Source organism: Aegilops tauschii, chromosome 7 (assembly GCF_002575655.3).
Source record: "Aegilops tauschii subsp. strangulata cultivar AL8/78 chromosome 7, Aet v6.0, whole genome shotgun sequence".
Taxonomy (NCBI): domain Eukaryota; kingdom Viridiplantae; phylum Streptophyta; class Magnoliopsida; order Poales; family Poaceae; genus Aegilops; species Aegilops tauschii.
The window spans coordinates 83251917-83268275 of NC_053041.3; the positions used below are offsets into that span (position 1 = coordinate 83251917).

Below are 16359 nucleotides of genomic sequence, written 5' to 3' on the forward strand. Positions count from 1 at the left end.
GCTCTCAGCTCGCATGTTTTGAAGGCGATGTATTTTCTGAAGTCAGATGTCTTAGAAGCAGAGTATGAGATATGGTGTTCTCTGATTGCAAGACAAGTTGTTTTGAAGCATGGTTTGATCAAACGGATTGGCAATGCGGAAGGAACACATATATAGACACACAATTGGCTCCCTCCTGATGACCGGTCCATACCAAGACTGGTCCCTTTCCGTTGGTTCTTGAAGGTGTTGAATGTACTGGAGCTCCCCAAGCGGATTTGGCCGAGGAACATGTTGATGTAGTTTCCTGTTTTGTTGGAGGTGATGAAGAGTATCACCAGGTGCAACATGTCATCATTTGGAGCCTTGTGGAGATGAGAAGATTGAGCTTTCGATCAGTGCTTTTAAGTTGTGACATTGGGAAGAAAATGTGGAGGCACACAACTTAGCTGAAGCCGCAAGATCTCTCCTAGAGGGGGGGCGATAAGTGTAGTTCATGTCTCCACCAAAGATTGCCTTTGTACCCCTGGACATTGTGTTCGAATAAACGGGACCGTTATTACACTATAAAATCAGGTCTACTTCGCAATTTCCAGCTACTTAAGCACGCATTTCGTGTGGGAAGAATGAATATCATAAACAAAGCCATACAGCTCTCGTCTCTTATCCCCTTGTTGTAATCCCTCCTTCCTCAGCTCTCTGGTTTTCCTTCCCATTTCTTACTAAAAGCATTGTATTGAATTACCTTCCAAATCGAGAGCACATCCAATCTGGTGTAGATCATGGTATCATAGACCGGAATCGGTACAAGAAAACGGGTAGGGCATCTTTTCTCTAGTGCAAGATTTCCCTGGTATTGTTGGATATTGAACGTGCATTGGAATGCCCCGCAAGCTGGTAGGAACACCAGGTCTAACGCGACGACAATCTCTTGCTTCAAGGACTTCACCTCACTCACCGATTCAAGGAACCGAGCAACAAGACTGCTTCATGCTTCCTGGCATGCCATGTAGAGTAATTTGTTTGCTTATCTAATTGGTTAATCGCTTTGAGTAATATGCACAGGCAAAAGAAAAACTGAACTCCAGCAATGCAGCACGGTACAGTTTTTATTTGACATAATTTGTCCGAAGTTTTATCATAAACGGATTGGAGGACCGTACAGTTTAACAACCGCAAAACAGACTTAACGAGGTGGTGGCTGTTAGATCACATCCACTTCGAAGTACTTTGACTCATGGTCACACAAATCGCGCCACAAACAGGCCGGTTGTGTTACTATTTAACTGAACTGCATATGAATAAGAACCCAGGGTGCAACGTATATTATGCAGTTCAAACTTTAAGAATGTGAACTACTAACTCTATGGGCAATTTATCCAAGTGCAAATTCAAATTCAAACTACATGAAATGAATGCGACCTGCATGCACATCCAAGCACAGCAGAAGAGTGCTGACGCCAAGAAGAGGTGACATAAAATAATAGATACTTCGTTCCATTGCACAACAACAGATGTACGCTAACGCTAAGCAGCACAATCAGTACTCCCTACATTTGCAAACTAACATATAACATAAGGACGTTAATATCTAACCGCAGATCAGACGTTCAGAGTTCAGAGCCACCCACACACGCAGATCCATGTTAGCCTCTCTAAATCCAGAGCCACCCACAGCACCTGACGAGTATATGTTTACCTGCCAGGTGGCCGAGCCTGATTTGTCCGCTGACCACCACCAGGCTGCAGATACCGTTCGATTGCTTGATCGTAAGCAGAGCCTACCAGGCTCCCCCTCATCTGCCCCGTGGGCTGCCAGTTCGGATCCATCTCGATCTCGGGGACATCAGAGTCCTCGAGGAGGGGCGTAGCGGGAGTCGGAGAGGGTGGTAGACCAGGAGACTGCACACGCGGAACAGTGGGTGCTAGGCCAGGAGACTGCACACGCGGAACGGTAGGTGCTAGGCCAGGAGACTGCACACGCGGAGCAGTAGGTGCTAGACCAGGAGACTGCACGCGCGGTTGCAATGGTGGAGACTGTCGGGACACTGCTTGCGTTCTCATTGCCTGGCTCTGCTGGGGAACGTAGAGATGGCCTGGTATGGCCTGGCTAACTGCACCCCCTCGGTTCACCAGTTGGCCTATTAGATTGTCGAATTGTCGCTGGTCATATTGCTGATATTGTTGAGGGTAGGGAGCTCCATAGGCATTAGCACCTCTACCCTGTCCTGGGCCTCCTGTCGGCGGTCTCATATGCATGAAGGGATTTGCAGCAAGGCCCATAACCCGACCACGTTGATGGTTTGGCATGTTGCGCATATCCTGCCAGCATTACACAAGTCCATCAAGAAATGTTGTTTATCAAGATAAATTAAATCCAAGCAAAAATACAGAGAAAAATTGGTTCCACTTCTTGTTAATAAGTTGAAACTGTCCTGCACTGAGCTCGCAGTCTACAGTAGTGTTACTCAACAATGTCGTTATTGTAGGTGCTTACTCCAACCAACATCCTAGCGCAGCTAACAGCTAATAGCAAAAAACAGGTACTATCATACGCTAAATACTTGATGCGGTTGCAAAACACAAGCGAGATAGTATACAATTCTGTAACAGGCCTGGAGCTTTTCAAATGACTAGGCATCAAGCACTTTTCAAATAACTCGGAACCAAATGAGACATTTTTCAACATCCAAACACTATCATACTAACAGTTATGGAGCTCCGGTGACTTATCACTTGGTTTTGCATAAAAGTAAAGTCATCAGCTAGTTTTAATGTGAGTAAATATATATTCCCTCTGTAAACAAATATAAGATGTTTAGTGATCTAAAACACAGAGGGAGTATTTAATATGATATGTACAGTAATTTAATTGCAAGATAAAACAATGCAATCCTACACTATGTTGGTAAATATCATGCCATAGGGCCTTCAGAAGAGTAAAATTACCTGTTGTGTCGGCTGTAGATGGAATGGTGAGGAACCGTCAGGAGCCCTTGAGAGTGGCCCAACACCATTAACCATCGATGTGATTACACTGTCTGCATTTGTCACATGATGTGCTTGGTAGTTTGAAGAAGGTGAAATGGACTGTGGGGTGGGAGGTGGACAATTCGAGACATTTGCCTGCACCCTTCTAGATGAATTATGTTGTGGCACTGCCAGAGCCTGGACTGCTACAGGCTCTCTCCTGACATTTCTAGTATGATGTGCTGATCGAAGTAAAGAATCTAGCTGTGATTGCATCTGCATAATATTGGGGTATCCTTGTGAAACTTGTTGCATGGCAGATGCTAAATTGGAGGTTTCAGAAGGAGAGATGGCACGTGTGGTAGCAGGTTGCATTTGCAGGATATCTCTAGGGAGAATAGACTCCAAGGTCCCAATTGAACTAGAGCCAGGTCCGCCACTAGATGATGGTAACGAATTTTGGCCAGAAGTTGAAGTTCCACCTCCTACATACATATCTTCTGACTGAGCGGCTGTGCTTAGAGGGAAATCCGGAAGATAGTCCATGACAGATATATCTTGACTATTCAACACAGGCTTCAAATCTTCTGAGGGAGATGCCGAGCTCATAGGCAGATCACCATCATCATCCTTGTTTATTAGGTCTATAACATCCGAAGGAGTTGCATCAGTTTCTACAGTATTCTCGTTCTGCTGAATTGCATCACCATGTTTATCTGATTTCTCATCATGAACTGAAACAGCTTTCCAAGATCCATCAGGGAATACAAGAACATCCATGATATCATTACCAGTCTCTTGTAAAATCTGAAACAAAAAGGAGATCAATCACATAGGAAAACATAATCAGATGAAAACATGTACAGAACTACAGATACATTATACAACTTGCCTTGGCCATCTCTTGATCAATTCGAATGTCAATGAAATTTGAAGGAGTATTACAACATGGACAGCGCCAGGTTGGTTTCCTCGAGTTAATATCCATGTAACTGTCATAATCAAAACACTACACAATACAGGCCATATTATTATTTATGTCAAGAAGGAACAGGCTCAACCCATGAATACAAATAAACAGATAGAATCTGTACCTGATGGTGTTTGCATAGATGCCCTTTAACTGGGGTTTGCACACGCCTAAAACTGCAATAACGAACAAAAAACATTTTCAACTGCAGCTCATTAGCATTTTCCATTCAAATAAGCAGAGGTTGAATTTACAGAACCGAATAAACAACAGTCTAGACAGACACATGGAGTATCAGGGTAGTCATTACAATGTGAATAAATTGTCCAAATTGAGTTTGTGTAAAATTGCCAGTCACATACACATGCATGATAAACAATTGCAACTTCTACATTGGCAATAATTAATGCAGATTGATGACAAAGAACAGTTTGTATAGAGGTTCTTTGTCGTATTACATGCAAGAGCTTACTTGGGCCCTTGTAATATATTCCCTCCGTTCCAAAATATAAGGTGTAAGTTTTTTCAGAAGAAACTTGTGCATGTTTGACCAAGTTCTACAAAATGTATTAATATCTATAATACCAAATTTGCATCATTAGATTCATCATGAAAAGAATTTTCGTATTTTATTTACTTAGTATTGTGGACATTGATATTTTGTTCTATAATCTTGGTCAAACATACATATGTTTGACTTGCATGGAAATTTATGCACCTTATATTCAGGAAAGAGGGAGTATGTACATAACATAACAGGATTGTAGGCGGCTAGGCGCCCAAGTTTTATCAATTTAGAGTAAGTAAATTCAAACATAATACAGCAAAGTACATGTCATGAACATACAGTACCTTATGGGGCACTTTAGGGAAACTCTTGATGGCCCTTCCAGTAGCATATCTGAATCTGAATCTACATAAAAGTTCACAATGAGGAATGCAAAAAAAAATGTTATTCCAGAGTCAAGAAATTGTCAAAGCATAACATAAAATTATAAGAACTAAAATTAATGACCTACCAGGAAGATCTGTTGTGACTGGTTGGGCATAGGCACTGAGTTTTGGAACATCAAAAGACATCAAATTGTTCACAACTGCTACAGCTATGATGTAGTTAGCTGCAATATAAAGCTAAATCAGCACATGCTAGAATTTGATGTGTGCTTCTGGAGAAGAAAGGTAAACACACAAAACATCATCACCAAACATACCAGTAAAATATCCAACGGCTTGTACAATGTTTGCACCATATTTGAGCATCTTAGTGATATCCGTGGGGAACTGGGGTCCTGTTTCCTGTTAATTATTTGAAATGCGTGAACTAAGCTTGTTTGAGAATTGGAGATTAACCACTGTCCACAGGGTGCACAAGGCTTTGTGATAAAGGCAAAAAAAATGGCAGGAAGTGGAAGGCAACAGTTTTTCTTCAAACAAAAAGTAATTTAGTCAATAAGGTGGGACACTAACCATTGAAACATTAGTCCTCTTGTCCACACCTTTTCCGTTTACTAAAAAGCTGAAACATAAAAACCATCAGGCATGTGTCTCTTGGCATAACATATCAAGTATCAAAGCAAAGAAAGTAATGCACCTCACATGCTGGGGGCTTGCGATACATGATGAGACATCTAAATTTTCCTTTTGGACAACAACTAGACACTGCAGAAGGTGAAACAACCAATAAATCTACTGGATATAAAATCATGAGACAATGACATTGAAAGACAAAATCAATAAGAGAATTATAATATATACTCCATCAGTTCCAAATTATTTTGAGTTCTAGTTTCTCTCAAGTCAGGCTTCCCTTATTCGACCAAGTATATAGAAAAATGTGCTAATATTTTAAAACATCAAGTATATAATAATACAGAAATATATTTTATGATGAATCCAATCAAACTAATTTGGTGTTGTAGATATTGGTATAGTTTTCCATAGACTTGGTCAAACTTAAAGAGGTCTGAGTTGAGCTAGAAATACAAATAATTTGAAAGAAGGATGTAGTCATGAAGTGCTACCGAACTCCCACAATAGCATTGTACTATCCGATCACTCAATAAACAAGGGAATACAAATCAGAGATTTTGGAATAATTAGCATACAAGCAGAATCTGTGCAACTATTAGTTGTTACTGACAGCTAGAAACTAAACAAGTTGGTCCCAAAATCTTATGGACACTATTCCAGAAGAGGTATCACGGTGAAGTAAACAGGACGGCAGTGGGCAACATGAAGACACACCAAATTTACAAATATTCAGTTGCCCAGTATGAAGCCAAATGCAAGAGACATTAATGCAATACTAACCGATGTGAACAGAACATGATGCTACATAGTGTTATGTGTAGCATTGTAAAAATACCTAAGAGGGTTGCCACTTTGTCAAACTTTTGGTCAAGAAACTCAAAAGAAAAACATATAATTAAGTGAATAGTATAATAGCAAAACAAGAAAATCAGTACATGAGCAGTTTAAATAACATTAAACACTTGTTAAGACAAGCCATGCAGAATACTTAAATGGCATCAACACTTGTTTAAATCAGCACATGGGCAGTTTAAGTAGCATCAACACTTGTTGACACAGCCAAGTAAAATACTTAAATAGCATCAACACTAGTTTAAATCAGTACATGAGCAGTTTAAATAGCATCAACACTTGTTTAATCAGTACACAGGCAGTTTAAATAGCACCAACACTGAAATTTAGTAAAAATAAATATTTTCCCTGGAATGGTACTTACAATCTTTTCATGTTTAGGTAGATTTCTATGAATAAAGAAGTCAGCCATCAAAATATCATATCCAACCTGTAAGTACAGACAGGTATATCAAAGCCAGGCTACAGTTATGAAACAAAGCTTTGTCGCTTATCAATATATATCCTCCCACATGGGAATGTAAGAATGCAAAAAAGTGGGCGTGAGTGATTATAATAACAAATTAGAAAACTTTATCAGGAAGAATAGCACATATAAGATATTTTAATTTTACAGATTGACCACCTTTGCTTCCAGCGAAGTGATTAGACGGTCGAACTTCAACTTAGGATAATACCTACAAGCAGAACCACATTAAAACAAATAAAATGTGTCATGAAGCTAATGAATGACTTTGGTTGATCATATTATAACCAATGGGTTCAAATATATTTATTCAAATTTGTCTTGTGAATACTAACCTAAACAACTGAAAATGGGAAAATGACATTTTAAATTTAATAGCTTAAAATTTTGAAATATACTGACTCTAAGCTACACAATATTTTGGATTTCATATTATGTTTCAAGTATTATTTTTACATTTTGAACTCTGAAGCATGATATGAGATATCTGTGTCACCCAGAATTAAAAGTCTGAAGTGCTTAATCAGATAGTAAAACATGTTCCGCAAAAATGGGCTTTCCAATCTCAGAATTTTTTTTTGTGGTTCTAATTTCATTTTGTATTAAGATTTACATAAAACTACACAACAGGGAATGTGATGGCAACATGTAACCATCCAAAGTGATGCCTTCCTTACCTTGGCATTACTGTTGAAATGATTTCAAGCACGGTGCTGTCATTAGCTGGCTCGCTACTGTTCGTGCAGAAGCTGCCGGATAGCTTCATGCCAAGATAAATTATAACTAGGTAAGATGATATGGCTATGCCACCACCCAAGAGTACAGACATGCACAGAACAATGAACATAAAAGAAGAAACCAAGCATTTCATACACACCTCATCAGCCATTCTGAGAATATCAATGTAATCTGAAGGCTGAAACCATTTGTTTTTACAAGCATTCTGCAAAACAGCATGTGCATTACCAGATTAACTTTTTTGTGGGAGAGCCACATATTATGTTTGAAAAACAAGCTCAAGAGACAAATTGTAACCTTGGCACATAACCTAATCAACATATGCGTGTAACACTTTGAATCGCTTGAAACAACTCGAAGGTAAATTATACAGTTGAAGAAAACTAACACACATGGGTAGGATCAATGGATAGATGGTAATTGCTTTATAGCAAACATTGGGTTGAAGCAAATAATATGTTGATGATACATATAATCATATATGCAGTCAAGGAAGAAAATGTGTTCTTCACTATCAATCTGTTTACAACTGGATTTTTCAAATAAACCAACATGACTGAAACAAGACTATATAAAGAGATAATTCCTCGTATGTAATTGTGTTATGGTTTGGGAAAAAGTTTCTAAGTGGTATTCACACATGACTGGCATGAAAGGTGATTTACCTTGCATGATATGATCAGTACCATGACAGAAGATTGTAGAAATGGATCCTTCCTCAGCTCATATACCTGGTAAATAGTGGTAGAGTTCAAATTAATAGCACAGAAGTACGCAAAATATTGACCACGACTTAATTTACTGCATAAACAAATTATCCACCCACAACGAATGGAAAACATAATTCAAGGTCAAAATTCATAAGTGTACAACTCATATGCTAGTTGCCTCATACAACAAATCTAGAAAATAACAATGTTAGGAGGTGTTCCCCAGAAGAAGAATTAAAGAAGTTCGAAATACAAAATATATTCACCCATATCCTGAATAGACGGGCAGTTTCAGGTATTGCACAAAAACAAGTGATGCCTGGCAAAGACTATATTACCCCCCTTGATTAGGTCACTTATTACCAGAAAAGGCATATGAACAACAGAATCACAAATCTAACATAATTTGCTGTGAAATTAGGAACTAGAATCCTCCTAAGAGTATCCGCTTAACAAAGCACACTGTTGAGGCCGTGACCCTCTCAAAGAGATGTTTCGGAGAAAATATACCAATCTACCACTCATTCACTGAAGTCCCACAATTACACAGCTTGCGCTCTCAACCTATATATATTGTGTTACTCCCATTTGCTAAACATTGCAATTTTAAACAAAAGGAAGCACATTCGCAAAAGGTCCAAGGGTAAAAATACCTAGCTTACATGAAAAACTCAACTGCCATCGCACCAAATATACATTCCACTTCTATAATACACTAAGGTAATCATAATTCGTAACTGCTGTAGTAAGTCACACGAACAAAAATCACAAGTAAGGAAGGGCGGTTATGGTCTAATAATTGGACTCGCCAGCAGAAACTGCCATGTCCGTTTCACCACCACTATACGGACTGGCCAAAAGACAACAGAAATTGAGAAGACTGCGCGGAACAAAACAAGGGGGATTTGTCCGGCCGAGGAAGAGGACAGACGCGATTTTACCTTTCTCAAAGTGTCTGGTATTTCACCCGCGATCTTAGGAATGTCACCGCCCGACAGCGCGTAATCGATCCCCCTGCAAGCACGCACGCACGGTGGAAAAAAAATTAGGCGAAGAGCCACCGCGCCGCGTCGCCGCGGCCAAAAACCCTAGGGAGAATTAGGGGGGGCGGGGGCTGGGACTGGGGAGCGCGGGATAATGCGGGTGGGGGGAGGGGCGGACCTGGCGAGGGCGTAGACGAGGTGGGAGAGGTCGGCGGGGGCGAGCGCGTAGGAGCCGCCGCGGAAGTGGCCCCTGATCCGCTCGCCGATGGCCTGGAGGCGGACCGCGTTCATCTCCACCGCCTTCTTCAGCTGCTCCCTGGCCTGCTGCTGCTGCTGCTGCGGCTGCGACGGGGGCGCGGAGGGCTGGGGCTGGGAGGCTAGGGCGGCGCCGCCGGACATGCCTCGGCCTGGCTGGGATGGCGGCCGCGTGTCTGTCTCTCCTCGGGGACAGAGGGGAGGCGAGGCGGCGGGGAGGAATGGCGAGTACCCGTAGCGGAACCGCTGCGGGCAGGTGGGTGGCGCGGTGGGACGGGGGAGGGAGTGTGGCGTGTGGATGACGGGGAGGAGAGGAGAAGTTTATTTACGGGACGTGGGAGAGAGAAAATGTTGGGAATACGCGCGGGGTCTTCGGTGGGCAGTTGGGAGGCGGGGCGGTGGGGGTGGGGGTCGTTGGGCCCGCGCGTCAGCGAGCGGTCTGGGGGCGGTTCGTAGGAAGGATTTCGTACGCGTCGGTTGCCAGCTGGTACGTACAGTATATTGCTTTTCCATCTCTTATTTTTTTTGCAGGTAGTAGTAGTATCGGTCTTTCTCTTTGAGTAGTGCTCACGTTTTATTTTGATTTAGTATACTTATTTGAGATTATCTATATATCCATATATTTGTCGTGTGTATTACTATGTATTAATTTTGTTTGACTGGTCGGCCTCGTCAGAACTCGCCCCGCATTTAAGTAGGCGAGTCCCTGCAACCTCCCCTCCCCCACCGGAAATCTACACCACCAAAGGACAGCAATGACGTGCTCCTTTCTTTAACATCAACAGCCAGTCGTCGCGCCATCTCTTTTCTCCCCTCCCCCACCCCCTTCTCTGCTCGCTAGAGCTCTCTTCTCCCCGGTCTGCTTCGCATAAATAGTGCATCCCTCGTTTTCATATGTTCCTTCGTAGGAATAGCTGGCCCACAATAGAATAGGGAACTGGTTATTATGCTTAGCAGATCAGACACTACTTGGAAAAATGCACTTAGACGAGTGTTGTTTACTTCTTCACTAGCCTGGTTGGGATCCTAGACAGAACGTAACACTGCCTAACGGATAGCTCCATCAATTAAATGGTTCATATGCGTGTAGTCGGCAAATTAACATTATATCAGTGCATTGAAATGCATGCGTTGTCGGCTCATTATTATATAATGATAAACATACGACATAAGGAGGGGGCTCTTCTCTAGCGGCAACAACTCTCACTGGATCTTGCCAACATTTGATAGAACACCCAACTCCTCTTCCTCGTTGTGTGTAGCCTTCCTATGTCATCCCCTTAGCAGTGTTCCTCCTCTCTGCTCCACTTGCTTCCACGCCCTTTTGACCCCTTTATCGCGAGAGGATGGGAAAGAGAGAAGGGTGGGGTAGGTGGAGACGAGAGATACATATCCTATCGCTGCTGATGTGACATTGGGTTGCATTTTTTGTCAATTATGTTTTCTAGCCCACTCCATGTATTTATGTGCGTATTTGCAGCTCTATGACCGTGTATCCGTTCATATTCAATCAATCACTTCATCAAATATGCAACTCAAAGCTCTAGTGCTTGTTGCGGGACTATTGTGTGTAGGTGGGTGGCGTGGTTGCTTTTGGTGGGGTGGGGGTTTGGGGGAGTGTGGCGTATGGATGACGAGGAAGAAAAGTTATTCATGAGACATGGGAGAGGAAATGAAAAAGGAAAATATATGCGCAAGGTTCTAGTGTGGTGGCAATGGGCTGTTGAGAGGCGGATGGGTAAGGAGTCGCGGGGCTAGTGTGTCAGCGAGCAGTTCGAGGACGGTCCATGGGGGAGATCTCCTAGGTGTCGATTGCCAGCTGGTACGTATATTGGTTTTCCATCTTATTTTTCCAGGTATATAGTAGTATCAGTTTTCTCTTTGAGTAGTGCTCTATTTTGCGAGGGAAGTGCTCATGTTTATACAACAACAAAATAGTTAGGAAAAAATTGTGCCCCTCATTCTCACACCCGATCACTCACAAGAACGTGCTGAGGGGGCTATGCAGTTGTCAGTACGTGTAAGAGGAGCCCACACACATTGTCATTCCTTCTCTTTCAACTGCCTCTGTCTATTACCTAATGTAGGACGCGTACACGCTTAAAACATATGTGAAGCACACACCCTCAAACATATGACAGGCGCACACATGCATCTTTTTTTCAGCTTTCGTCCGTGCGGAGTTTCTAGTATCAATTTTCTTTGTGTAAGATCGAGATTATACAAATGAAATACTTGATCATCCTCTTCTAAATTTAGCTTCATGGTACTCTTCGCTCAACATTCATTGCATATTAAATTTTGCTATTGCAACTTTTTGACCCATATCTCTGCTATTATATGGAAGTTTGTAGGTTCACGTCACCTCTCGTCACCCCTTCACGCTTGTTTATTCTCCCTCCCATAGAAAAATCAAGTGATTCCCTTGACCCTCCATGTTGGTTTTCCCCGTCCGCTTACCTTAGTTTTTCCTCCTCACGCCTCCCTGTTTGGAATAATCCAAATCAGATCGGTATTTCCTTTCCTTGTCCTACTAAAAACCATGTCCTGCATTAAATAAATCAAATCTTACCAAAACCATGTCTTGCATTAAGTCATCAAATCAAATCTTACCAAAACCTCAACTAAATCAAAAACTTTCTTTCCTTTCCCTACCATACCTAAATCAATTCAAATCTTAACAGAACTTCAGCTAAATCAAAACTTTTATTACCTTCCCCTACACATACTAAATCAAACAAAATCTTACCAAATTTTGTAATATGGTGCATGTAAGGTATATATCAGACACGATTGGTTTTGGCACTTTATAATATGTATATGCCCACGTTGCAACGCACAGGTACATTATCTCTGCTATTAGATGGGAGTTCGTAGGTTCTCCTCACCTCCCTTCACCACTCCAGGCTTGTCTGTTCTCTCTCCCACGGAAAAACCAACTGTTTCCCTCGGCTCTCCATGTTTGTTTTCCCCCGTCCGCCTACGTTAGTTTTTCCTCCCCACACCTCCCTATTTGGAATAATCTAAATCAGATCGATATTTTCTTTCCTTGTCCTACTGGAAACCTTGCCCTGCATTAAATCAATCAAATCTTACCAAAACCATGCCTTGGATTAAGTCATCAAATTAAATATTACCCAAACCTCAACTAAATCAAAAAACATCTTTTCCTTCCCCCACCATACCTAAATCAATTCAAATCCTGCCATAATTTAGTTAAATCAACACCTTTATTACCTTACCCTACACATAATCGAATCAAATAAAATCTTACCAACTTTTTTAATATGGTGCATGTAAGGTATATATCAGGCACGATTGGTTTTGAAACTTTATAATATGTATATGCCCACGTTGCAACGCGTGGGCAACTAGCTAGTTAGTATAAAAAATTTGTTAATCAAAAGGAGAAATAAGCAATTTGGAATATAAAAAATAATTATATAAATTATATATCATAGAAAATGCATAGTAATATAGTGACCGTTGGTAAAATTCTTGTTACATTAGCAAACCTTTGATCGTGAAAAGATTAATCCCTGGACCCTTTGTTCGACAATTGATCATATAAACTCCATATCATACAAAATATCAAGTTGTAGAGTAATTGTTGGTCAAAGATATGCCATACACGCAACCTTTAGTCATGGGAGGGTTAATCTCTTTGTGGTATGTTCACTGTAGAATGTAATACACAACCTTTGACCATGAGATGGTTAATCTTTGGACACTATGTTAACCAAATTTAATACGCAAACTACTACGTTCACTATACTTCGTTGGACTTTTTGTCATCCAACTACCCTGTTGTCATGCCGACCACTTGTAGGAGCGTGTTGAGGGGACCGTGCGGCCGTTGGTATGCATAGGACGGGCCCACACACACGTGATCATTCCTTCTCTCCCAACTCTCTCTCTCTCTCCCTCTCACCTAGTATGTGAGAGCACATGTGGCATCTCTGTTTCTCAACCTTTACTTTTGGTGTGGAGTTTTCAATACCTATTTTCTTTGCGTAAGCTTATGATTAGAAATGAAATACCTAATAATTCTAGGGGTTTTATCAGTTTTGCCATCGGCTGTATAACGCTACTCAGTTTTGCCACTAAACATTTTCACTACTCAAATGCCACTGTTCTGTTAGATCAAGCTCAAAAAGACCATTTTTCATCGTTACCGTTTGGTCAATACACGTTGACTGAAGTTAGATGACGAAACTACCCCTATCCCATTTGTAAGAGGGTTAATCTCTTTGTCGTATGTTCACTACAGAATGTAATACACAACCTTTGACCATGAGATGGTTAATCTTTGGACACTATGTTAACCAAATTTAATACGCAAACTACTATGTTCACTATACTTCGTTGGACTTTTTGTCATCCAACTACCCTGTTGTCATGCCGACCACTTGTAGGAGCGTGTTGAGGGGACCGTGCGGCCGTTGGTATGCATAGGACGGGCCCACACACACGTGATCATTCCTTCTCTCCCAACTCTCTCTCTCTCCCTCTCACCTAGTATGTGAGAGCACATGTGGCATCTCTGTTTCTCAACCTTTACTTTTGGTGTGGAGTTTCCAATACCTATTTTCTTTGCGTAAGCTCATGATTAGAAATGAAATACCTAATAATTCTAGGGTTTTTATCAATTTTGCCATCGGCTGTATAACGCTACTCAGTTTTGCCACTAAACATTTTCACTACTCAAATGCCACTGTTCTGTTAGATCAAGCTCAAAAACACCATTTTTCATCGTTACTGGTTGGTCAATACACGTTGACTGAAGTTAGATGACGAAACTACCCCTATCCCATTTGTAAGAGGGTTAATCTCTTTGTCGTATGTTCACTATAGAATGTAATACACAACCTTTGACCATGAGATGGTTAATCTTTGGACACTATGTTAACCAAATTTAATACGCAAACTACTACGTTCACTATACTTCATTGGACTTTTTGTCGTCCAACTACCCTGTTGTCATGCCGACCACGCGTGTTGAGGGGACCGTGCGGCCGTTGGTATGCATAGGACGGGCCCACACACACGTGATCATTCCTTCTCTCCCAACTCTCTCTCTCTCTCCCTCACCTAGTATGTGAGAGCACATGTGGCATCTCTGTTTCTCAACCTTTACTTTTGGTGTGGAGTTTCCAATACCTATTTTCTTTGCGTAAGCTCATGATTAGAAATGAAATACCTAATAATTCTAGGGTTTTTATCAGTTTTGCCATCGGCTGTATAACGCTACTCAGTTTTGCCACTAAACATTTTCACTACTCAAATGCCACTATTCTGTTAGATCAAGCTCAAAAAGACCATTTTTCATCGTTACCGTTTGGTCAATACACGTTGACTGAAGTTAGATGACGAAACTACCCCTATCCCATTTGTAAGGGGCGCATGAGAAAAAGAGAACAAAACTTGGGAGGCTGGGTGTTCGAACCCAAGACCACGGGGTACACAAGCGCGCGAGCTAACCAACTGATCCATGGAAACAATTTGTTGTGTGAGGAGATACAATCCTTATATACGGATGTTTGAACCTAACTAAACAGAACCTTATCTAATCCTTGACCCGATCTGTTCGTGGCAGTTTCCTCAGCCGGAACCAATATCCCCAGTCACCGCCGCTGCTTGCCAAACTCCTCACCTGGCACCGCCGGTCGCCGGGCTGCCCGCCCAGCTCCGACGCGGCCCCACTCGCCGCAGCTGCGACGCCTCCCGCCGAGTGCCGCACCCATCGCAGCTTCAGCTCTTCCTCCCGCCCGGCACCGCCACCGGAGGCAGGCAGCTCCGGCACTTCTCCCGGCTGACTCCGCAGCTCCTCCCGAGTCTTGAAGTACAGTTGTTCCACGGCAATGGCGACGGACAACAGGAGCGAATCGGAGGGTTGCATCAGCCACAGGACGCCTCAACATGACATAGGCTCTGAAATTCCTGCATTGTGAGTATACTAATTCTCAGTGTGCGTGTGTGGTTGAATATAACTTGTAAAGGTCGAAATTTGTACATAGAATTTGTAGTAGCTGACTTTGCCTTATTGATAATCGCGTGCAATTTGGTACTTGTGTTCCTGATGATCAGGATGGATGCGGATACTGTTTGTATGCTGACAGTTAGGATGGAAACAAGCCGTGAGAGTAGCGATGGTCTCAAGCAATATGTTGGTGGCTTTGATTTTCCTCTATTCGTAGAACCTAGTATCACACACAAAACATTGCTGCACAAGCTGTGTGATAGCTATCCATGGGGGTGGCATGATTACGTTGAGTTGAAGTACTATGACAGGGAGCAGAATAAATGGGTTGCTGTTGTATGTGATGATGATGCAGCTTTGATGTTTGGAAAACATCAAGATTCAAAGAAAATATCTATGCAAATTGAGGTTCTTCAAAAATCCCAAACTCCTAGCACACCTAGCCGTAATCCACCTACACAACCTTGTTACAGTGAGAGTCAACATACAGGGAGTCAGGCATATGAATCCACTGACACTAAAGGAGAAGAAGAGAATAGAGACATGGGTTTAGTTGATGAAGAGGAAGAGGAGGAGGACAGACCCATTGTAGTATATGACAAGGAGAATCCATTATTTGCAGAAGGCTCGGTATTCCCCTCTTTGTTGGACTGCAAGAATGCACTTTCTACTTTTGCAATTAAACGTGAATTTGACTACACAGTCGAAAAGAGTGATTCTAAGAGGCTGAGAGCAAGTTGTGCATATAAGAGGTGTAAGTGGAGAATTCATGGATCTTATATGAGGAATAGCACGATATTTCAGGTATAACTTGCTAACATCTAATTGATTTGTTTATTGTACCCTTTATTTTGTGGAACTAGTAACTATACAAATGTGGCAAGTTTAACATACTAGCAAGATACTAACTGATTTTGTTGTTTCCT

General features: G+C 41.8%; 1 protein-coding gene across 1 annotated transcript; it reads right to left on the reverse strand.

Moving 5' to 3' along the window:
• Nucleotides 1–1434: 1434 nt before the first annotated feature.
• Nucleotides 1435–9747, reverse strand: LOC109786247 (uncharacterized). The gene is made up of 16 exons (XM_020344828.4): nt 9377–9747; nt 9157–9229; nt 8171–8236; nt 7645–7710; nt 7445–7527; nt 6927–6978; nt 6666–6731; nt 5511–5578; nt 5387–5435; nt 5131–5215; nt 4939–5037; nt 4772–4832; nt 4044–4095; nt 3842–3958; nt 2929–3756; nt 1435–2301 (listed from the first exon to the last, which is right to left on the reverse strand). Exons 1-16 carry the CDS (start codon nt 9595–9597, stop codon nt 1675–1677), a joined length of 2613 nt encoding a protein of 870 aa, XP_020200417.1. The 5' UTR covers nt 9598–9747; the 3' UTR covers nt 1435–1674.
• Between the last annotated feature and the right edge of the window lie 6612 nt (nt 9748–16359).

Excerpts from the sequence above, each read along its gene's own strand:
- LOC109786247 (XM_020344828.4), bottom strand. The coding sequence starts at position 9,597 with ATGTCCGGCGGCGCCGCCCTAGCCTCCCAGCCCCAGCCCTCCGCGCCC. Across the intron at positions 7,528-7,644 it reads TTCTCAGAATGGCTGATGAG|CTATCCGGCAGCTTCTGCAC; the intron begins GTGTGTATGAAA and ends CTTGGCATGAAG. Across the intron at positions 5,216-5,386 it reads AGAGGACTAATGTTTCAATG|GAAACAGGACCCCAGTTCCC; the intron begins GTTAGTGTCCCA and ends AATAATTAACAG.